This window comes from Bufo bufo, chromosome 4, assembly GCF_905171765.1.
Source record: "Bufo bufo chromosome 4, aBufBuf1.1, whole genome shotgun sequence".
Lineage (NCBI taxonomy): Eukaryota > Metazoa > Chordata > Amphibia > Anura > Bufonidae > Bufo > Bufo bufo.
Window position 1 is genome coordinate 330694094 of NC_053392.1, and position 25295 is coordinate 330719388.

Here is a 25295-nt window from a genome sequence, read left to right on the forward strand (position 1 = left end):
GGGGGACACCAATAGCACTGACTGGACAGTCAGACACACCCGCTACTGGTAACACCCAGCAGTACCTTTACTGCAGACTGCTGGCAATTTACACTTCTAGCAGGTATAATACAGGAATGGCACAACATAGGAGTCATAGGAATAGATGCTCCAGAATTGGTATTACATTGGGATTGCAAGTAGTTACTAAAACTGACATGTCAGGAGAGGTGACCGGTCCTCTTTAATTTGCCCTCTGGCAGCACTGCAGGGAAATTGAACACTTGCTGCCAGAATGCTGGAGATCCCAGCGGGGGGACACTCTGTGCCCAGCTTATTGCCAAGGAACCCTTACAACAAGCAGGGCTTCTCTAAAGTGGAGAACCACTTTGAAGAGTGCATGATTGCACCTCTTTATATTTAGTAGCTAAATAAGTGCTATTTTGAATGCAGGTACAAACCATTTAGAAATCAGCAATTAAAGTATTGCCTGGGCTCTAAGCAACTCAGCCATAATATCATTATAAGCTAGCAACGACAAGAGAAGTCATGATCTGAAAAGGGAAAAGATGAACCAGTAATCTTCAAGTGGAACAATCTTCTTAGAAGGGACCTTGGGCACAATTTATATACCACTTATTAAAAGTTAGCTGCTTTCAAATATCTCTGACTTATTTGATACAAATTCTGCCTGAATGTAGACAGGAAAAAAAAAAAACACTAAATTGCTTTAATTTAAATAAGAAGCATTACCAATCACTCACAGCTGTCACATTTCCTAAATATCAACAAAGAAATATGTCACTTCTGAAGGGGCCTCTGATCTATGGCTTATAATTTTCAGGATTTCTACCATGGCACAAATCTAGTGTCAAACCCCGGCATTTAATCCAGCAAATATAGCTCCTTGACCTATTTATATTTCCTTACCGCAATCTGAAAGTTTGGAATGCAAAGTCTCTAAACCTGAATGACATTTAATTAAAAGCACAAAATAATCTGTATTTAATAGAGAATGCATAAGGTCACTGCTGGAGGGAGGACAATATGGTTTTCACTCCACATACTTTAGGAACTTTTAATGAGAATGTATTTGTTAGGTGAATAATAAACAGCCTTATCACACGTCATCCTGAAAGTACTTGACCGCATCTGCCATGAGGCGAGATGAACATATCGCCTCAGGAAGAGGCCGACCTACCTCTATGAGAACGGCAGTTTTCTGCAGGAGCACTGGACGCTATGGCTCCCATTCCCGCTGTTCAGCCACATAGGCTGCAGATCTGTAGGCCCAAAGCCTATGAGGCAGTAGAACAGTGCAAGAGGCCGCTAGGACATCATAGTGACCTCCTACGAAAGGTCCTGCTGTGAACTGGTTAAGGGGGTATTTTCATCTGGGACATTTATGGCATATCCAATAGGTGCAAGTCCCACTTCTGGGACCTGATCCTACTCCAGAATGGTGCCCGGAACAGTGAGGTAGCTACACATGCACGGTTCTATCGTTCACTTGAATTGCACTTCTGGAAGTCAGCGGGTACACCTATTTTCGGAAGTGTTATCAAGGAAAATTGATAGAGCTGCACATGCACACTCACCTCTCAATTCCTTAATGGGTGTGATGGGGCCCTGTTCTGAATACAGGGGCAGGTTCCATAGGTAGAAGGCACAACTATTGGACATTTATAGCATACCCTGTGGATGATATTCCATAAATGACCTAGATGGGACAACTCCTTTGACTCATTAACAGCATCTCTGCCACCTTCAAAAATTCATCTATTAATCAGACCATTTGTTAATGAGTCATTCTTAGTGGATATTTCCAATAGGAATGAAACAGAAGACATAGCAAGATATGTGGCAACAGGTTTTCCTTTTCTAAACTGTAAAAGAAATGAAAAATAAAAAAATTCTAGACTTTACATTTGCAGGTGGTACAATTCGTGTTATTTCAAGGTGGTGCTTTCGTTTTAACGTCTCATTGTTTAAACTCTCATGGACACTGTGTGCATCGATGGACTTATACAGAGTGAGGCCCCATACTCTACGCTAGAAGAGGCACTATCAGTGAAGAATACCTCCACCGTAAATCAATGAGTACCACTTTTTTTGTGACATGGATTCCAAATTTCAAAGACAGTGCATACAGAGCCTAAGAATAGGAACATCTTAGTGTTCATATAGTGTTCATTTATTATTAAATCCAGCAAACTGTAAAAAAATCAAAGCCTTGAGATCCCACAACTTACCTAGACATAGTGAAGCACGAAGAAAAATCATATGAAGGCTCAGCATCGTAGGAATAACCAGTCCTAAGGCAAAACATGCGTTTGCCAAATGAAAAACCAAGTGGTGAATTTCTCTCCAGTTTTCACACACTTCATCTTCTGTAGCGTTCTGGATGCCAGCTGTAGAGTTCACTGGCAGCATGATGGTTATTATTCTTTCAGTAGTCATCTTTAAAACCCTGGCATGTAAACAGACAACACAAATTTAGTTTCTGGAAGTATCAGCAGAACCACAAGGGTGAGTGGCACAATGTCATCACAAGAGGAATTCTTAAAATACATACCGTGTATCTACTCCCTAACTTGGTTATTTTTCTGTATAACTTCAGTATTTTAAATTCTTTACACATTTACTGTATATGTGATTGGGAGGAAAGAATGTACTAAACCTCAAAACAGCTGAATGATATTCCCCTTTAAGAAATGTTGACAGGTAGAATCATGTATGAATAAATCTTATAAGTCTAATGTCTATGACCAATTGCCTGAAGTCTTATTGAAACCTAAATATTTTGTAAACTTTACATGAAGCATGTTCAATTTTTTAAGAATGTAAACATTGTCCAACTGCCCATCTAAAGAGGAATGAATGCTTAACTGCCCTTAAAGGGGTTGTCCGACACTCAAACATTCAGAACAAAAGAAAAATGCTGTGGTTCCCGACCCCACTATTTCCGGTCTCTGGTATACATGCATATGACTGCTGCCGGCCAAATATATATTGTTTTAATGCATTGATTGACCAGCAGCATGTCACCACTTCTGGTCGCCAGGGACTATGGTACTGGAACCAGGACACTGTCAAAAGATCAGTGTTTCTTTTGCACTTTTATACCCTATAAATTTCATCCAACTCTTTTATAGGGGTTTTCTGGCTCAATATAATTAAAGGGAGTCTGTCACCACAATATGAACATATACAGCACTTACATTGTCCTGTAGCACACCTATACATGAATCTAATGGTACCTTTGTTATTTTCTTTACACTTGCAGAAACAGGAAAAACGACGTTTAATTAATATGCAAATTAGCACTCGCAAGGGCCCAGGGGCGGAGTTCACTGTGTAGGAGCCCAGGCTGCTCTGCCTTCTTTCACGGTTACTCCTCCCCAGCCTCTGCCTTTGCCCGCTCTCCTATTCCCTTGCATCATCCCTTGGTCCGTTCCCGAATGGGGTCTGTTCGCTGGCGCATGCGCACTAGTTGAAGCAATGCCGTGCCCGGCGAGGCAGTGCGCAAGCGGGGGATCTCAGCCGGACCTAGGGATGACGAAAGTGAATAGGAGGGCGGGCAAAGGCAGAGGAGGAGTAACCACGAAAGAAGGCACAGCAGCCTGGGCTCCTACACAGTGAACTCCGCCCCTGGGCCCTTGCGAGTGCTAATTTGCATTTTAATTAAACCCTGTTTTTCCAGCTTCTGCAAGTGTAAAGAAAATAACAAAGGTACCATTACATTCATGTATAGGTGTGCTACAGGACAATGGGACAGACTCCCTTTAATGTTTGATCACTATATAAATATATGAATGTTATATTAGTTTCTACATACATTGGAGCAAATTTACTAATTCTATCTAATATTTAGACCAGGCAACCTAACTATGCACCAAATTCATCACTGTGGTCACATATGATAAAATGAGTGCATTTTCTACATTTGAATAACTTCACACCACCTGTAGGTTGGCATTCTTTGGCCCAGTTCTTTTCCTCAAAGCCATTCCTCCATGTCCCATGAGGTGCAAAAAGTGTCTAAAACACATAATAATTTGGTTCAAGGCATAAACACCAGTTTTTGGCACTAACTGAGCAAGAATTTTGATGATTTAACTTAGTAAATTTTCACCATTGTGTTTAAATACCTCACCATTTGGGTACATTCACACGTCCGCAATTCTGTTCTGCATTTTTTGCAACGGAATTGCAGACCCATTCATTTCTATGGGGCCGCACGATGTGCTGCCCGGATCCGGAAATGCGGATCCGCACTTCCGGGGCCGCATTTCCATTCCCGAAAAAAATAGAACATGTCCTATTCTTGTCCGCAATTGTGGACAAGATTAGGCATATTCTATTATAAGTGCCGGCAATGTGCGGTCCGCAAAATGCGGAACGCACATTGCCTGTGTCCGTGTTTTGCGGATCCGCAAAACACATACGGATGTGTGAATAGACCCTTTTCAAGATATTTGTTGTAAGTGAATGAGAACACTTTCGTTTGCAAACCTGGACATATCTAGTCCTTCTCTAACGGTCGCTTTACACGGAACAATACAGTAGCAAATTGTCAGAAGGAAGCACTCCTTCCAGTCAATCACAGGAGACAGCTATATTTACATGCAGCGATCTCCTCCTCAGTATGGGGAGGAGCGATCAGTGATGTAATTGCTCGTCCTCATACTGACTAGTTATTTGCCGGCAGCAGATGCTGCTTACACAGCACGATTTAAGGCGGACAAATGATAATTTGTGACTGCACAAATGATCTCTTACAATATGAACGAGCGGTTCACTAACTCATTGGGTAATCGTTGGCACATTTACACCGCCAGATAATCACTAAAGAGCGTTTTTATGAGCGTTCGTTAGCGATTAACTACAGGATTCTCGGCCCATGTAAAGGGCCCTTTAGCTGAGAAGTAGATACAATTGTACCTGACAGCTAAGGCCTGTTTCACACTGGCGTTAACGGTTCCGGCACTATAATGGGGAACAGCGGAGACCCAGCCACAGCACAGCAAATATGCCGAGAGGCAGCTGGACAAATACCGCTGCCGGAACAATTAACACCAATGTGAAACAGGCCAAAACAGAACGGACTCCAGCCTGAAACATTGTGGCACATGATCCATGAGATTTCTGCTGATGTATACAGCTCACAGATCATACAACTGTACCCATTTCTCAAGTTAGGGATGGACTAGCTCTGTCCAACAACAGAGTTCAATAACAGCAGGAAAATATCTTGAAACATACAGTGCATTTGTATACATAAAACTATAAACCCCCTGGACTGTATACTAATAGTAACACAGTATATGGATGAGTTCACTGTATTTATGAAGAGCGCGCTATAAAGTTGTCTCAATAAGACAAGCCCTCTCCATATGCCCTGTCATAGAGGGAGCTAACAAATAACGGATCTTGCTTCGGCATAACTAGACCAGCAATGAATTACAGGTACGGCTGGCATGTAACGCTGCAATTCGCCACTGCTTGGGAAAAAAAGGCCACCTGCAGCTTCCTCTGGCACATTCAACCTGATCACAAGGCCAACTTCAATCGTCCTGATGAAATAACCCTTTCTGGTCATGCTAGTACTAGACAGAAGATAGATACTGAGTAACACCATTGTGTGAGGATTGGTCTATTCAAATATTAATATCATGTTATTGCTACAGCAATGCCAGTCACTCCCCAGCCTAGTTAAAGAGCAGGTAGGGAATTATGATATTTTAAATGGGGTTTCCCCTTTTAGATCCTGATGACCTATCTTCCAAATAGGTCATCAATATCAGATTGGTGGGGTTCCAACAACCGGCTCCCCTACTGATCTGAGCTGTTAGTGTCAGTCACTGGATGTGAGAAGAATAGGAGCAGAGCTGCAATACGCCGGCAATGGACAGATCCTTCTGTTTCTGGTCCCGTCCATCGTTATGTTTCCAGCACTGACGGCTGATCAATAGCGGTACAGGTGTTGGACCAACACCAATCTAATATTGATGACCTATTCAGAGGACAGGCCATCAATATCTAAAATATGGTAAATCCATTTAAGTCGTGCATTTTTCCAGCGCCCAGCTATAAATCACTGTGCTGTCCATGGTGCTGAATTAAATAAAAGCTATTGGAGCTTATACAATATATATTCCTATATTTTAAGGAAATGTATTATGTTAGGCCAAGCTGAGCGGGCACGTGTATGAGGTAGGTCACTAACGCCAACAGCTATCTAAAATGTATGACGTGTTTTACTCTGGAGAAAATGGAAAATTCACTTTAAGGAAACTGAGTATTGTATATTCTGTTTTATAGAAAATGGCTCCAACGTGTCACTGATTCCTCCCACAAATTATAACTGGGATCATCCAGAACCTGAGGAAAACTTTATTTTCCCATAAAATTTTGTGAAGGGGTTGTCCAGCCTTTGCTAAATGAAGGCCTAACCTCAGGATAGATTATCACTACCTGATCGGCAGAGTTCTGGCGTCCTGTACCCTTACTGATCAGCTGTAGCTCCGTCTACAGAAGTCAGTACCAGAACTACACTGCACTGTCATTATTGTAGTGGACTGCGCTTGTCACTGCTGCATCAATAGGAGCAGCAATCAAGGGACAAGCAGTGTCCGCTACAATGTTGACAGACCTCTGGCGGTGACTTCCAGCTACACAGAAAAACTGATTGGCAGGGGTGTGGGGTGCAGGACACCCGCCGTTCAGCTAGTGATCACCCCATTACGATCCCCTTTGCTGTGATATTGCACAATACGGTACTCCCATTTTCTTATTTTCCCTTTCATGGTCACATATCTTTTTAGTTATAATGTTTTACAATAATTCTAAATAAACACTGTATGTTAAAGGGGTTGTCCGGGTTCAGAGCTGAACCCGGACATACCCTTATTTTCACCCAGGCAGCCCCCCTGAGGCTAGCATCGGGGCATCTCATGCTCCGATGCGCTCCCTTGCCCTGCGCTAAACCACGCAGGGCACAGGCTCTTTTGTTTATCATAACACACTGCCGGGCGGAAGCTTCCGCCTGGCAGTGTGTTCGGTGACGTCACCGGCTCTGATGGGCGGGCTTTAGTGCTGCCCTAGCCTTTTTACTGGCTAGGGCAGTGCTAAATCCCGCCCACCAGTGCCGGTGACGTCACCAGGCTTCCTGGCAGCCCATGGAGAGCCCGGTACGTCACTGGATCTCCAAAAAATGCCTTTGCCCTGCGCGATTTAGTGCAGGGCAAAGGAGAGTGTCGGAGCATGAACTGCTCCGATGCTCAAGTCAGGTGGGCTGCCGGGGTGAAAATGGAGGTATGTCCGGGTTCAGCTCTAAACCCGGACAACCCCTTTAAGTCTGTTTTTTCTGTGTTGTCTTGTATGGTATCCGTAAGCATGTCATGTAATTTTCTTCTCATTGTACCATCTCCAGTTATTCTCTAGAGACTTGATGGTGTCTGTCATGCCTTTCTCTTGTATTATGCAAAATGATTTTATTTCATGTATCATAACTACCTCATCTTCCTAAAAACTGAATCTATGAAAAAATTCAATGTACAAATTCAAATTCCAGCAGACTTATCCACAAGCCTATTCCAACACACTATAAAAGATCACAATCCTTGTGCTGCAAAATTTTTTCTTCACATTCTAGTGCGTGAAAGCCAAAATCACTGTGCATGTTGTGGAGGCGTTGGATGTTAGATAATTATGCAGCCCATAATAAAACCAAATCTTTTAGTGCAACTGCGCAATTGTGTATGATGACCATCCCTACTGCTGGTTGCACACTGTACATGTGCGGCTTAGGGTCCATTCACACGTCCTTAGAATGTGTCCACACCCGTTCCGCAATTATCTGGAACAGGTGTGGACCCATTCATTCTCTATGGGGCAGGAATGGATGCGGACAGCACACAGTGTAATGTTCGCATCCGCATTTCCGGAGCACGGCCCCAAACTTCCGGTCCGAGGCTCCGGAAAAAAAATAGAACGTATCCTATTCTTGTCCACAATTGCGGACAAGAATAGGCAGTTCTACGTACGTGTGAATGGACCCTTAAAGAGGTTTTCCGATTGGTATCAATATTCTTTAAAATTATCTCTTATTAAGGTACATAGCTGTAATTTTGTAATGTATTTCTTTTACCTATATTGCTCCTATCTCCCGTCCTGGGCTGTGGTCACATGACCATGTCCATGCAGCTCTTTCTTATTTCCTGTGATGTTATGTCCATGGGAGTGTCTATGTAAGTAGCTATAAACTAGCTGGGTGTTGTTAGGGGCGGTGCTGGAGCTGACAAAGGTGAAGTGCATCATGGCTTTGGTTGGACACAGCAACACGGAGTGCTACACACTGGATGGGAACAAACCAGATCCAACATTTACATGGTAAAAACGGGTCAGGAGAGTCCAAATTGAAAAAAAGGATGGAGAAATACATTAGCATGTCTGTTAAAAAGCATCATAATTCATGAAAACCCCTTTAAAGTATAAGAAGCATAGAGTTAGCATGAAATGTATGTTGAGGATTATAAAAAATACATCTTACAATGTAGAAGTGTGCACGGTCTGAGCATCTTGCTCTCTACTTAATAATTTCAGAGGAATGGAAGATCTACCCTGAAGCATTTATTAAGATGACACAATTATTTTTTTCTACAGCTATAGCTGCTAAGAAATGAGTGAAGTCTTGTATATACCTAAAGACATTTATCATTTTCCATTCTGGGTTTGCACTTCATATGCAAGTCACTGAAGAGCAGCACTAAATGTTAATGTAATAGGATGGATGAAGCCTTAAAGGCTGGAGGTTCAACTGGAAGATCCATATATACGACACAATCACTATCACATTTATAATAGAAAACACATAACTGAATAGATAATACACTTCTGAAAGGACCATCGACATAACTGACCAGCAATTCCACACACCATATAAATTGGCTCTAATGGGTTGTTTAACCCCTTAAGTGATGTAGCCTTCTTTGGTACTTAAAATGGATTTCCAGCATTTTTTTTTTTTTACCCCATCCAGCATTAACTATGGAAAAGTTCATACTCCCAACCGCTCCATTCTGGCTACCTGGCACTCCCCACTGTTCTTTCAGTCCCTGTCTGTATACTTCCGAATGGACGGGAGTCATGTTCGCTGCTGCAGACAATGACTAGCCTCAGTGATGATGGGTTCCTTAGCATCACATCGCTGCCAAATCATGTGCCACTTGGGGACCCATCACTGGTGAGTCCAGACATTTCTTGCAGAGGAACAAGTCACCCTGTCCATCTGTTTACAGGCAGGGACTTTCCACAGATACCACGGGCAAGGGGGCCCAATAGAAAAAAAAAAGATACCCTTAAAGGGCATCTGTCAGCAGATTTGTACCTATGAAACTGGCTACCTCTTGCATGTGCGCTTGGCAGCTAAAGGCATCTATGTTGGTCCCATGTTCATATGTGCCCGTATTACTGAGAAAAATGAAGTTTTAATATATACAAATGAGCCTCTAGGAGCAATGGGGGCATTGAGGTTACACGTAGAGGCTCAGCTCTTTCTGCAACTGCAGCTCCCTCTTTACTTTGAATGACAGGAATAGGCAGTGAAAACATCATAATACCTGGCCTATCAATCAAACAGTTGCAGAGAGAGCAGATCCTCTAGATGTAACGGCAAGGCTCATTTGCATATATTAAAACTTCATTTTTCTCAGCAATGCTGACACATATGAACATGAGACCAACACAGATGTGTCAGCTGGTAATTCAATAGACCAAGTTGTTACGGACACGGCGATATCAATTATATTTAATATATATTTATATATAGTGTGGTCTGGACACACCCTTTTAACTGGTGTAATTTGTCGTGAAAGTATTGCCCAATATGGCTCACCTGAAATGGCGAATCCTACAGTGCTGGGAAGAAGTATCACCTGCAATTTTTCAGCAAGTTTAGGACAAAGACTGTATTAAAAACCATGTGCATCCAGCAGAACGGTGAACACATTGAACACATCATGTAAAGAACTTTGACCTCATTTAACTCCTAAACAGGTAAATATCGGTCAAAATTGACACTTCCAGTGACGAAGGCATTGATGCTATGGACTGGCACGCCCGTTCCCCAGACCTTAATCCAATTGAGCACATCTGGGACATCATATCTCGCTCTATCCACCAACGTCACGTTGCACCACAGACTGTCCAGGAGTTGGCAGATGCTTTAGTCCAGGTCTGGGAGGAGATCCCTCAGGAGGCCGTCCGCCACCTCATCAGGAGCATGCACAGGCGTTGTAGGGAGGTCATACAGGCACGTGGAGGCCACACACACTACTGAGCCTCATTTTGACTTGTTTTAAGGACATTACATCAAAGTTGGATCAGCCTGTAGTGTGTTTTTCCACTTTAATTTTAAGTGTGACTCCAAATCCAGACCTCCATGGGTTGAAAAATTTGATTTCCATTTTTTTATTTTTGTGTGATTTTGTTGTCAGCACATTCAACTATGTAAAGAACAAAGTATTTCAGAAGAATATTTAATTAACTCAGATCTAGGATGTGTTATTTTTGTGTTCCCTTTATTTTTTGAGCAGTGTATATATATATATATTAGCAGAATGACCCGGATTCGAACAGGAATATTTCATCTATTTCATTTAATGTTTCTGTGTCGTTAAAAGATAGACAGTATCCCCCATAAAAGTGAAGTCTACAGCACCTGCCCCCTTAAAAGTGAACTCCACAGACATCCAGCCCTCAACACTGACCCACCCCACAGTGCCCCACCTCCTTAAAATCGGACCTCCACAGCAGCCCACCCCCTTAACTTTGGCCTTCACAGCAGCCTGCCCCTTTAACAGTGAGTTCCACAGCAACCCACCCCCCTGGCCGTGACCTCCACAGTGGCCCGCCCCTTTAACAGTAACCTCTACATACAGCACCCCGCCCTTAACACTGACCTCCATAGTAGACCGTCCTCTTAACTGTGACCTCCACCGTTCCCTGCCCCCTTAACAGAGACCTTCACAGCGCCCGCCCCTTTAAAAGTGACTGCCAAAGTACCCCGCTCCCTTAACAGAGACCTCCACAGTACCCTGCTCCCTAACAGTGACATCACAGTGCCCTGTTGCCTTTGCAGTGAACTCCACAGCAGTTGCCCTTTTAACCTCTTCAGGACACAGGGCGTACTGGTACGCCCTGATGTCCTGGTACTTAAGGACACAGGGCATACGGGTACGTCCTGTGTATTTCCGATCACCGCCGCCCGGCACCTTGGCTAAATGCGCGTGGGGGAAGTCCCGTGACCCTCCCGCGTCGGTGATCAATTCAGACCTGCGGTTTGCGGCGGCGATCGGCGGTGCCATCGGGTCCCTATGCGGCTGTAGTGGGGACCCGATGGCATGGAAGGCAGCGCGATGCCTAAGGAAGGCATCGCGCTGCCTTCCGGTGATGAGCCTGTGAGATCCGGCCCCCTGGATTTCACAGGCCGGAAGCTGTATGAGTAATACACACAGTATTACTCATACAGCCAATGCATTCCAATACAGAAGTATTGGAATGCATTGTAAAGGATTAGACCCCCAAAAGTTTAAGTCCCAAAGTGGGACAAAAAATAAAGTGAAAAAAAAAAGTTGAAAAAATAAAGTTTTCCCCTTAAAAAATTAAAAGTTTCAAGTCAAAATAAACAAAAATGTCATTTTCCCCAAATAAAGTAAAAAAAAATAGGGGAAAAAAAAAAAAGTATACATATTAGGTATCGCCATGTCCGTATTGACCGGCTCTATAAACATATCACATGACCTAACCCCTCAGATGAACACCGTAAAAAATAAAAAATAAAAACTGTGCTAAATAAACCATTTTTTTTGTCACCTTACATCACAAAAAGTACAACAGCAAGCGATCAAAAAGGCGTTTGCCCACCAAAATAGTACAAGTCTAACCGTCACCTCATCTCGCAAAAAATGAGCCCCTACCTGAGACAATCGTCCAAAAAATAAAAAAAACTATGGCTCAGAATATGGAGACACTAAAACATCTTTTTTTTTGTTTTAAAAAAGCTGTTATTGTGTAAAACTTACATAAATAAAAAAAAGTATACCTATTAGGTATCGCCGCCTCCGTATCGACCGGCTCTATAAAAATATCACATGACCTAACCCCTCAGATGAACACCGTAAAAAATAAAAACTGTGCAAAATAAACAATCTTTTTGTCACCTTACATCACAAAAAGTGTAATAGCAAGCGATCAAAAAGTCACACGCACCCCAAAATAGTGCCAATAAAACCGTCATATTATCCCGCAAAAATCATACTCTACCCAAGGTAATCGCCCAAAAACTGAAAAGATTATGGCTCTCAGACTATGGAAAACAATAAAACATGATTTTTTTTTTGCTTCAAAAATGAAATCATTGAGTAAAACTTACATAAATAAAAAAAAGTATACATATTAGGTATCGCCGCATCCGTGACAACCTGTTCTATAAAAATATCACATGATCTAACCTGTCAGATGAATGTTGTAAATAACAAAAAATAATAACGGTGTCAAAACAGCTATTTCTTGTTATCTTGCCTCACAAAAAGTGTAATATAGAGCAACCAAAAATCATATGTACCCTAAACTAGTACCAACAATACTGCCACCCTATCCTGTAGTTTCTAAAATGGGGTCACTTTTTTGGAGTTTCTACTCTAGGGGTGCATCAGGGGGGCTTCAAATGGGACAGTCCAGCAAAATCTGCCTTCCAAAAACCGTATGGCATTCTTTTCCTTCTGCGCCCTGCCGTGTGCCCGTACAGTAGTTTAGGACCACATATGGTGTGTTTCTGTAAACTACAGAATCAGGGCCATAAATATTGAGTTTTGTTTGGCTGTTAACCCTTGCTTTGTTACTGGGAAAAATTGATTAAAATGGAAAATTTGCCCAAAAATTTAAATTCTGAAATTTCATCTCCATTTGCCAATAACTCTTGTGGAACACCTAAAGGGTTAACAACGTTTGTAAAATCTGTTTTGAATACCTTGAGGGGTTTAGTTTCTTAGATGGGGTCACTTTTATGGAGTTTCTACTCTAGGGGTGCATCAGGGGGGCTTCAAATGGGACATGGTGTCAAAAAAACCAGTCCAGCAAAACCTGCCTTCCAAAAACCGTATGGCATTCCTTTCCTTCTGCGCCCTGCCATGTGCCCGTACAGCGGTTTACGAACACATATGGTGTGTTTCTGTAAAGTACAGAATCAGGGCCATAAATATTGAGTTTTGTTTGGCTGTTAACTCTTGCTTTGTAACTGGAAAAAAATGATTAAAATGGAAAATCTGGCAAAAAAGTAAAATTTTGAAATTGTATCTCTATTTTCCATTAATTCTTGTGGAACATCTAAAGGGTTAACGACGTTTGTAAAAATCAGTTTTGAATACCTTGAGGGGTGTAGTTTATAGAATGGGGTCATTTTTGGGTGGTTTCTATTATGTAAGCCTCGCAAAGTGACTTCAGACCTGAACTGGTCCCTAAAAATTGGGTTTTTGAAATTTTCTGAAAAATTTCAAGATTTGCTTCTAAACTTCTAAGCCTTGTAACATCCCCAAAAAATAAAATATCATTCCCAAAATGATCCAAACATGTAGTAGACATATGGGGTATGTAAATTAATAACTATTTTTGGAGTTATTACTATACATTGTAGAAGTAGAAAAATTGAAAGTTAGAAATTTGCAAATTTTTCCAAATTTTTGGGTAAATTTGGTATTTTTTTTATAAATAAAAATTAATTTTTTTGACTCAATTTTACCAGTGTCATGAAGTACAATATGTGACGAAAAAACAATCTCAGAATGGCCTGGCTAAGTAAAAGCGTTTTAAAGTTATCACCACATAAAGTGACACTGGTCAGATTTGCAAAAAATTGCCTGGTCCTTAAGGTGAAATAAGGCTGTGTCCTGAAGGGGTTAATAGTGGCCTCCACAGTCCCCTGCCCCCTTAACAGTGACCTTCACAGTGCCCGTCCCTTTAACAGTGACCTCCACAGCGGGCTGTCCCTTAAAGGGATTCTGTCACCAGATTTAACCCTATTAAGCTAGCTGACATTAGCGATGTGCTAATGTCAGCTAAACCTAACTAGCCTATTCCTACTTTTATCTATGCCCCCGTTACGCCAGAACTTTTATAATATGCTAATTAGCCTGTAGGAGCAGGAGGGGCGTTGTTCCTGCTCCTAGAGGCTCCGTTCTCCCACCTTTGTCGCCTCGCTCCAAGTTCTGATTGACAGGGCAAGTATCAGTCAGAGCCAGGCAGTGCTCGCATCCGTCTGCCAGCCCTGTGCTCTGGTGAAATCTCACGCAGGCGCGGTGAGGGAAAGATGCTCGCAGGCTGCCAGCTTCCTCACCGCGCCTGCGCCGAATACTGAACGGCGCGAGATTTCACCAGAGCACAGGGCTGGCAGACGGATGTGAGCGCTGCCTGGCCCTGTCAATCAGGACTTGGAGGGAGGCACAAAGGTGGGAGAACGGAGCCTCTAGGAGCAGGAACAACACCCCCCTGCTCCTAGAGGCTAATTAGAATATTATAAAAGTTAGATTTCTAGCATAACGGGGGCATAGATAAAAGTAGGAATAGGCTAGTTAGGTTTAGCTGACATTAGCACATCGCTAATGTCCACTAGCTTAATAGGGTTAAATCTGGTGACAGAATCCCTTTAACAGTAACATCCAAAGCGAACGTCCCTTTAAAAGTGACCTCCACAGCGGCTGCCCCTTTATTAGGGACCTGCACAGTACCCAGTCTCCTTAACAGTGATTTCCACAATAACTCGCCCCTTTAACAGTGACCTCCACAGCAGCTGCCCCTTTAATAGTGACCTCCTCAGTCCCTCGCCCCTTTAACAGTGACATCCACAGCGGCTGGCCCTTTATTTGTAACCTCCACATTACTCCATCTCGTTTACATTGATTTCCATAATAACCAGCCCCCTTATACAGCTTTTCTCTTAGTATCTGACGACAATCGTCCAATCCAATTCCTTTTCTTATTGTCTTCAATTGACAGTATATAAAACCCCACAGAATTAGTATACACTTACGGTCATGTGAGTTACATCAGCCTGTACAACAACGTTAGCTAAGCGTCGCAATCAAAATCATATTAACTCACACATAAGCTGTCTTATACTAAGAATGTCCTTCGTTGCCTATAGCAACCAATCAGAGCTCTTATTTATGGCATGTAGCAAAATAGAAGCTGAGCTGTGATTGGTTGCTATATGCAACCTGATGAATATCCAGGCTAACTGCCACAACAGCCAATGGCTACTGTAGTTTGGCGGTTAGGTTACTAAGCATATTTTTGGGCAAATAATTCGAAAGCGTGGGGTGAAAATTTTAAAACATAGTACATGACGTTCCCCAAGTCACCGGAGGTGGCTGTGCAAAATTTCGTGATTGTAAATGCGACGGTGCGGATTCCTTTATCGGACATACATACATACATACATACACTCAGCTTTACATATTAGATACAAAATCCAAAAATGGAGAAAACCTGAACAAATTTATGCAACTGAGCTGAGACTAAGTATAAACTGCTAGCAGTATTTGGTCAATTATCACACAACCAAGGTGGTGCACTCTTTATTTTGGGTTCTGCAGCGTACAGTATCTCACAAAAGTGAGTACACTCCTCACATTTTTGTAAATATTTTATTATATCTTTTCATCGTACAGCACTGAAGATCTGACACTTTAACACAATGTAAAGTAGTCAGTGTAGAACTTGTATAACAGTGTAAATTTGGTGTGCCCTCAAAATAACTCAACACGCAGCCATTAATGTCTAAACCGCTGGCAACAAAAGTGATTACACCCCTAAGTCAAAATTGCCAAATTGTGGCCAATTAGCCATTTTCCCTCTCCGGTGTCATGTGTCTCATTAGTGCTACAAGGTTTCAGGTGTGAATAGGGAGCAGGTGTGTTAAATTTGGTGTCATCGCTCTCACACTCTCTCACTGGTCACTTGAAGCTCAACATGGCACCTCATGGCAAATAACTCTTTGAGGAACTAAAAAAATGAATTGTTGCTATACATAAACATGGCCGAGGCCCTAGGCTATCAGAAGATTGCCAACACCCTGAAAATGAGCTGCAGCATGGTGGCCAAGACTAGGGATCGACCGATATAGATTTTTTAGAGCCGATAATTTATACCAATATTTTATATCTCATAATATATATTATATTTGTGGTCATGGCTGCGGATGAGAGAACCTTGTGTGGAAGAAGTGGTGAAGATCGGACCTGACCTGTTTACCTACTACTGACCTGGACTGGATGGCTGGTGGTGTGCCCTTAGCCATGAACGAGGGTAGGCCTATAAGGGGGCAAAAAGCAAGCCAGGTAGCGTGGAAAGGAGTTTATTAGAAACGCAGCAAATCATAAAACTAAACTACGGAAGGCCTCAGACATCTCCACGCGAGGGTTCGAAATGTACTGACCGTAACATGAAGAGTGCCAGCGACCCATTTTTTTAATGATGTGACCCGGAACATTGTGCTTTGAAGCTGCGGATGCAGCCCCAATACGGAAAGAATGCCCCGAAATGGTCATACCCTAAACCGGCCACTAGTAAGCGGATGTGTAAAATAAACTGGGATGAAGTGATGGACCTAACCTTGAACGGGAGCAAAGGGCTGTCTTGGGCCGAGTCGCCCAAAGCCACCAGTAACTTCTGGAAAACCTGAACCGGGCACCATTCATTGAAAGTCTGGAAGTACCTGATTTCTACCGGTGGCCCAACTTGGGACGTTTTGGAAGAAGCGAGGTACAGTACGAATTGGTCGTTGCACCGGTTAAACCCTTAACTCTGGCCAGGGTGCTGGTGAACTCCCCTGGCCTTAAGAAACCGTAAAAGCTAAGATACATGGCCGCTTTGATAACCGTGCTAGAAAGGAGCCCAAAAGGATTGCCATCTAGGGAGGTGGATAATTTCCTAAAAAGCTCTCCTGATACTGGCTGTCTGCGAGTGCCAGTCCCCGCACTGCTCCTTTGTATGCCCCTGAGGGTAGATTTTATCGCCTGTGACGAGAAAACCGACCTGCTGTCTGGATCTTCTAACGTGAGGAAATGCCAGGTATAATTTTATGGAGTTGTAGGAAAGTTTGAGTTCCGAGTGGTTGTACGCCAAAAAGGCCATGATGTATGCGGTCTTGCCAGTATTATGTCTTGGGTGAAGGAGTGTGAATCTGTTGAAAACATTCCAGCCGGTTTTGTAATTTCTGGACATATTGATAGACAAAGACTTTTGCACCAGATTTTTTGCTGAATTAATGTAAGATTTTAATCCATGACCAATGTTTGGAAAGCTGTAGGGGATAAACCCGCTCGATCCGCCTCCGGCATTGCCTGGAAAAAATTGCGAAAATTAAATCGTGATAAGGCATCTGCGGCGACATTTTATGTGCCCTGGATGTGCCTGCATGTTATATGAAAATTGCGGCACAGGGAAAGCCAGACCAACCTGCGAACAAAAGACATGATGAAGGGTGACTTCAATCTGCCTTTGGTGATGATGTCTACTACCGCCTGGTTGTCGGAGACGAAAACTACTGAAGAGTTGGCCCAGTGACTGCCCCAAACTTGGGCCGCTGCTACAATTGGGTACACCTTTAGCAATGGGGAAGACTGCAAAGCACGCTGAGCTGAAGATACTTCTTTGGGCCAGGAACCAGCAAACCACTGATTCCCGGTGATTGCTGCGTAACCTGCAGAGGCGGCGGCGGCCGTAAAGATTGTCGCCGATGCGGGACCCCATTGAGGAACGAACATGGAGACCCCGTTCCAATTGGAGAGGAACATATTCCACATTGCCAAATCGGTAAATGTTTGGCTGTCTAAGCAGATGGGGCTATCCTGCGCGGGGGCTGAGGGAAGTAACTGCAACAACCGGGAGGTGAAGGCACTGCCTTGGGGCATGATTCTGGGGGCAAAATTCAACATGCCCAGCAAGGATTGCAATTCTACTTTAGTAAAAATTCTGGAACCTACTGATTTGGATATCTCTTCTCTGATTTTTGAGAGCTTCTCCTCTGGTAGCCTAGCTTCCATTTTAATGGTATCTAAAACTATACCTAGGAAGGTGATTACCGTTGAGGGGCCTTCTACCTTGAAGATGCGACGGGGACGTGAAGTGCAGAGGCGATCTGGAGAAGGGACCTGAGTTTGCTGGGTCTGCAGTCTGGTGGCTCCACCAACAGGAAATCATCCAGGTAATGAATGACCAGCGGGCAATCACAGCCGTTGACTAAAACCCAATGCAGAGCCTGCGCAAATTGATCGAACAGCCAGGGACTGCTCTTGGACCCGAAGGTCAAACGGCTAGCAAAATAGTACAGGTCTTGCCATTTGATGCAGTAAAACTTCCAGAGCTGCGGGTGGATAGGCAGCAGCTTGAAAGCGTCCGCGATGTCTGCTTTGGATAGCCAAGCCCATCTGCCTACCTGGAGGATGAGATGGATGGCATCATCGACTGAGGAGTACCGCATAGAGAATTCCTCGGAGGGAATTAGAGAGTTGAGGCTCGGAATGCTGGAACCATGAGGCGCAGAGAGATCATAAATCAGACGTTTTTTATTGGAGAATTTTTTTGCGACAATGCCAATGGGGCTGACCCTCCAATAATTATAGGGAACAGTGGAAAATGGCCCGATAAGGAACCCCTTCTCTAATTCGTACTGTATTAAAACTCCAACTGAGTCGGGATCCCTGGCGGCTGAGAGGAGATTAGGACCCTCCCAAGTGGACTGGGCAAGAGCGACTAGACCCGTGTGGAACCCCTCAGAAAACCCGGATATTAAGAAATGGACGAATCAGGAATTGGGATGGTCTTGGAGGAGTGCTGCCAAGAGGTCCAAGTTAATCCCGGCTAGTCATGAGGTCCTGGATGAACGCTGTGGGCAGGCTGTCAGGGGGTGGGCTCTGAAACAAATAGAGCAAATGTGCAGGGCTCTACAAATGTGCAGGGCTCTACATTTGTTGTAGGCTTTTAGAATGATGGAAACGTTACCGCAAGCGATGGTCCTGTTGTCTACTGTGTCGTGGGTGGCTATGAGGATGGAAGCAAGATTAATGTATTTTCCCTCTAGGATATCCTTCCTAATGTTGTGAGGGATAAAATGTGCTGGAGCTACCTCAGGCGTGTATGAGGTCCTACCTGGGTAATGAGAACAGTAAGCAGAGGCCACTGGAACAGGAGGGGCAGAGGGACTAGGTGTCAGTCCCCTGGACTCTACAGCAATCAGCCTAGCCTGCATGTCTGACACAGAGGTGGCAATGTTGTTGATGGTAGAATGCAACTGTGCCAATGACAGTTAGATGGTCGACATGGGGACTTGTTCCGCCGGTGGAGCCGTCGGCTCAGACACCAAGAGTCTGTATAGCTGGATATCGAATCCCTCGCTTGTTGAGTTCTGTAATCAGTTTGGGTACTGTCCAACTTCTTAGCGACATGGTGGTGCCATGGCCGGAAGCGGAAGTTTCTGGGATTGATAGGGATTCTTCAACGTCTGATAAGTGAGACATGCTGCGAGTGTGAGATAATAATGACAGAATTAACGGACGGATGGACGGCCCTGATGTAAAGAGAGAGACCCGAGACCGTGAAGTGAAAAACTAACGAAGTGATGGTGCTGGTGAAGAACGGAGTGTGGGGCTTACCTGTGCGGAACCTGGGAAAGAAAGTTGCAAACTGGCAATGACGTGACTTGAACGGAGAAGGGGGTGGACTGTGGAAAAAGGTGCGCACCAAAGTGATAATGACTAGATGGTACCTGAAGAAAGAATCAGGAACAAACAAAGATGAAAAACAACTGGCCCCGGACCTGAATTGTACAGGATGATGAGGTTAGTTCTCAAGAGCATGAGAGTGGCGGACCGAGAGATCATGAGAGTGGCGGACCGAGAGTATATTTATAAAATATATGTGTATTTTTTTTTTTTTACCTTTGTAGATGTAAGCCTGAAAAATGTACCAGGCAATGGATATGAATGAATTAAACGTAAGCCTGAATAAACGTGACAGGCAACATACATTAAAGAATTAAAAGCGTAAGCCTGAATAACGTACCAGGCAACAGAAATTGATGAATTAAAAATGTAAGCCCAAATAACGTACCAGGCAACAAACATTAATGAAATAAAAAACGTGAGCCTGAATAAACATGACAGGCAACATACATTGAAGAATTAAAAACGTAGGCCTGAATAACGTACCAGGCAACAGAAATTAATGAATTAAAAACGTAAGCCTGAATAACGTACCAGGCAACATACAATAATGATTTAAAAACGTAAGCCTGAATAACGTACCAGGCAACGGACATTAATTAATTAAATGTAAGCCTGAATAGCGTACCAGGCAACAGACATGTGATGAACTGAAACGTAAGCCTGGTTAAACGTGACCGGCAACAGACATAGAAGAATTTAAAAATGTAAGCCAGAAACGTAACGACTTTGACATTAATGGATTAAAACGTAAGCCTGAATAACGTAGCAGGCCACAGACATTAAAGAATTGATACGTAAGCCTGAATGACGTAGCAGGCAACAGGCATAATTGAAACTGAAAACTTGAGCATAACTAAGGGGTGGCCCCTGAATTTAATGACTTGATGATTGTGAACATGACCAACGTGGCGGCAGCCAAAATGAATGAAATGAACGTAAGCCTGAATAAGGTGACAGGCAAATATAAAAATAACAGGCACAGGCCCCTAAGATATATAAGAGAGCCTGGGAGACGTGACCGGCCGTGGACAATGAAGGGTTAATGAGGACTGAAAGTCCAGACCTGACGGGTTTGGGTTGAGACGGGCCAGACGCACCAGGATCTCCAACTTTGATGGATATCATACAGCCTGGACTGGGACTAAGTGGACCTGAGTGTGTAATTTGTGGGTGTAGTTTAAATGGCTGGGGTTTTTATTTTTTTCCCTTCACTTTATTGATTTATTTATTTCTTTATTATTATTTTTTGGGGGGGGGGGGGGGGGGGAACGCCTGGATGAAGAGGCCACTGAATCAATGAAGGATGACCAGGTGCTGTGTTACAGATATTTGAGAGTGTATGAGGGACGGTGGAGGCCGGTAGCTGGATAGGGAGAGAAGCGAGAAGGAAGAGGCCATGAGACCACGAGATTTGAAGCGGCCACGGGAATAGGGAGATGAAGCGCGGTGACGGTGGAATCGTCCACATGCGCCGGAGCCAGGGCGTGCAGCGTGTGTGAGGGAGCGGGCGGCGGCCGAGGTAAATGTAGGTTGAGGACGGGGAGTGACTGATGGAAGCCGGGACAGGGGCTGCAGTATCGTTACCTTTATGGAGCGTTCGGCAGAACCGCTCCGGAGCGGCAGTAGGTTGTAGGGCGCAGCAGCCCCTGCATACTTACAAGAAGGTGCGCTTCAGCGAGTGTGCTGCCGACGTGAGCTGACGAGACTACTGAATGAACACCCCTCTCTGCACAGAGAGCTCACGGGCAGCGGGGGATAGCGCGCCTTCGTATTTAAAGGCACCTCCGCCCCTCCCACAAATACAGGCTGACTTGTCAGTCTTAACTACTAGTTGGTAGTCACTGAGGTGGTGGAAATTTGCATTTGGCACTGGTATATTATAAATGTAAATTAGAAAATTCATAAAGCCCTTAGTTGGTAGTCAATTTATAATTTACATTTATAATATACTAGTGCCAAATGCCAATTTCCACACCATCCCCCTCTCCTCACTGACTTTATTAACCCCTATCAGACCTCAGATCAGCCCTTTATTAACCCCTATCAGACCTTAGATCAGACCTTTATTAACCCCTATCAGACATCAGATCAGACCTTTATTAACCCCTATCAGACCTCAGATAAATAAAATAAAAAACTCCTCACCTCTCCTGCGCTGCGGCTCCTCTTCATCTCTGGGTCCGGCATCTCGCTCCCCTGTGTTCTCTGGCCCGTGTTGCACTGTCACCTGACAGCGTGCAGCGTCAGGTCATAGTGCGCACACTACGTCCTGATGCTGTATGGGGTCAGGACAGTGCAGCGCGGGCTCCATCAAAGACCAGGGAGGGTGAGTATCGGAAGTGCTTGCTGTGCTTCTTCCCCGTTCCCGGCACCCGATGCATACTAGTGCGCGCTTCTATAATGGAAGTGCTCACTAGTATTCGCTTTATATGCATTATCGGTATATCGGCAAAGTTAGATGCCGATAATGTACAAAATCCTGAATATCGGCCGATAATATTGGTACTTCTGATAATCGGTCAATCCCTAGCTAAGACCATACTGTGGTTTAACAAGACAGGTTCCACTCTGAACAGGCCTTGCCATGGTCGACTAAAGAAGTTGAGTGCACGTGCTCAGTGTCATATCTAGAGGTTGTCTTTTCAAAATAGACATATAAGTGCTGCCAGCATTGCTGCAGAGGTTAAAGGGTTGGGGGTCAGCCTGTCAGTGCTCGGACCATAGGCCGCACGCTGCATCAAATTGGTCTGCATGGCTGTCATCCCAGAAGGAAGCCTCTTCTAAAGATGATGCACAAGAAAGCCTGCAAACAGTTTGCTGAAGACAAGCAGACTAAGGCTACTTTTTACACTAGCGGCACGGACCTCCGGCGGGCTGTTCCGTTGACTGCCGCTCGATCCCCATTGACAGGCTGTTCACCAGACGGAACAGCCTGCCGGAGGTCCGTGCCACTAGTGTGAAAGTAGCCTAAGGGTACTTTCACACTAGCGTTTTTCTTTTCCGGCATAGAGTTCCGTCCTAGGGGCTCTATCCCGGAAAAGAACTGATCAGTTTTATCCCCATGCATTCTGAATGGAGAGCAATCCGTTCAGGAGGCATCAGGATGTCTTCAGTTCAGTCTTTTTGACTGATCAGGACAAAGATAAAACCGCAGCATGCTACGGTTTTATCTCCGGCCAATAAAACTGAACACTTACTTGAATGCCGATTCTGGCATTTTTTTTCCATAGGAATGTATTCGTTCAAAATACTGGAATGCCGGATCCCAAAAAAATGTGAAAATGCATTTGTAAGACGGATCAGGATCCTGATCAGTCTTACAAATGCCATCAGTTGGCATACATTTTGCCGTATTCGGCAGGCAGTTCCGGCGACGGAACTGCTTGCCGGATCACTCTGCCGCAAGTGTGAAAGTAGCCTAAGGACATGGATTACTGGAACCATGTCCTGTGGTCTGATGAGACCGAGATAAACTTATTTGGTTCAGATGTTGTCAAGCATGTGTGGTGGCAAACAAGGTGAGGAGTACAAAGACAAGAGTGTCTTCTCTACAGTCAAGCATAGTGGTGAGAGTGTCATGGTTTGTGGCTGTGTGAGTTCTGCCGGCTGTGGGAAGCCAGAGTTTATTGAGGGAACCATGAATGCCAACATCTACTGAGACATACTGAAGCAGAGCAAGATCCACTCTAATCAGAAACATGTTCCACAGGGCAGTATTACAACACGCTAACGACCCAAAACACACCTCAAAGATGACCACTGCCTTGCTAAAGAAACTGAGGGTAAAGGTGGCATGTCTCCAGGCCTAAACTCTATTGAGCAACTGTGGGTCATCCTCAAACGGAAGGTGGAGGAGCACAAGGTCTCTAACATTCCCCAGCTCTGTGATGTCGCCATGGAAGAGTGGAAGAGGATTCCAGCGGCAACCTGTGAAACTCTAGTGAACTCTTTGCCCAAATAAGTTAAGGCAGTGCTGGAAAATAATGGCTACACAAAATATTGATACTTTGGACACAATTTGGCCATTTTTACTTAGGGGTATACTCACTTTTGTTGCTAGCGGTTTATTCATTAATGGCTATGTGTTGAGTTATTATGAGGGCACACCAATTTTACAAACTGTACACTGACTACTTTACATTGTCTCAAAGTGTCATATCTTCAACGTTGTCCCATGAAAAGATATAATAAAATATTAAAAATATGAGGGGTGTACTCACTTTTGTGAGATACTGTATGTTGAGGCAGGGTTACATTAATACTGGGTGGCATCTCCCCTTGCTGTGATACAAACTACCATTCTAGAAGGTATCGGTCATACAAATGCGGGATATCTTCCTGTGGTACGTCATTCCAAGCCCTTTCAACTTGGACTTATACTTCAACCAAAGTGGTTGTTGGCTGCTGTGCATGGGAGATCCATCGTCCCTACCACAGACATTCTCAATTGGGGGGTAGGGGGGATTTGACAATCGAGCTGGCCAGGGGAGCTGCTGAACACCCTGAAAAGCAGGTTGTGTAGCATGGACAGTGTGTAAGCGGGCAATATCTGGTAGGACCACCATATCTCCTAACGGAGTCCAAAAGGTCAGTAGGACTGGTTCCACAATGTTCTACTCAAAGGCTGGTCAACGTTCCCTCCATGAATACCAGATGAGAACAGGTATGGTGGCTAAAGGTGCTCCACACCATTACACCTGGTGTTGGTCCTGTGTGTCTCTGCATTATGCATGTAGCAGGCACTGTCCAGTCCCCCATGTACTTTTATGCAGCCACTGGTCCCATGCCACTGCTGTTTGCCATTAAATTCTGCATCAGAATTTTCAGGACTAGAGGGCACATACTGCCATCATGCATTCCTTAAAAAACTAAAACTTTTGATGTTTTCATAGCAACATATCAAAGGTTCTGATCAGTCAAGGTCTGCGTGCTGAGACCCCCACCAATGGCCAGAAGGAAGAGAAAGAAACGCTCACACAGAACGCTTTCTTTCCTTGCTGCAGGACACAGACCTAAAATGGGCTCACAGACTTTATACTGAACTCATCTCACAGTGAAGACCCTGAAACAGCTGATTGGCAGTGGTGCTAAGTGTCAGACCCCCACTAATCAAGTATTGAAGGCCCATTCTGAGGATAGGCCCATCAATAGTAAAATCCTGGGCAAACCCTTTAAGAATGCAGAGTGCTTGTGAGGACTTGTTTTTATGAGATAAACTGTATTTTTTAGCATCATTATTTTAGGGTATCTTTTGTAACTTTTTGGGGGGATTTGGTGGAAAAAAACTGTGATTCCACCATTGCTTTTTGGATTTTATTATTACAGAGTTTACTACGAGATATAAATGACATGTTCATTTTATCCTATTTGCCATTACAATTGCAGAAATGCCAACTTTATATCGTTTTTTTCTTACTATTTTTGTACAATAAAATACACCTAAAAATACTTTGCTTTCATCACATTCCAAGACCTAAAACATTTTCATTTTTCCACTGACAGAGCTATACGAGGGCTTTTTTCTGCAAGAGA

General features: G+C 43.9%; 1 protein-coding gene across 3 annotated transcripts in view; it reads right to left on the reverse strand.

Moving 5' to 3' along the window:
- The window catches only part of BVES (blood vessel epicardial substance), a 123256-nt gene that overhangs the window by 74543 nt on the left and 23418 nt on the right, over window positions 1-25295 (reverse strand). For all 3 annotated transcript variants that reach the window (XM_040428811.1, XM_040428812.1, XM_040428813.1), the window contains exon 2: window positions 2232-2449. In XM_040428811.1, coding sequence (XP_040284745.1) covers window positions 2232-2439 — 208 coding nt within the window. In that variant the 5' untranslated portion in view covers window positions 2440-2449. The remainder of the gene's footprint in view (window positions 1-2231; window positions 2450-25295) is intronic.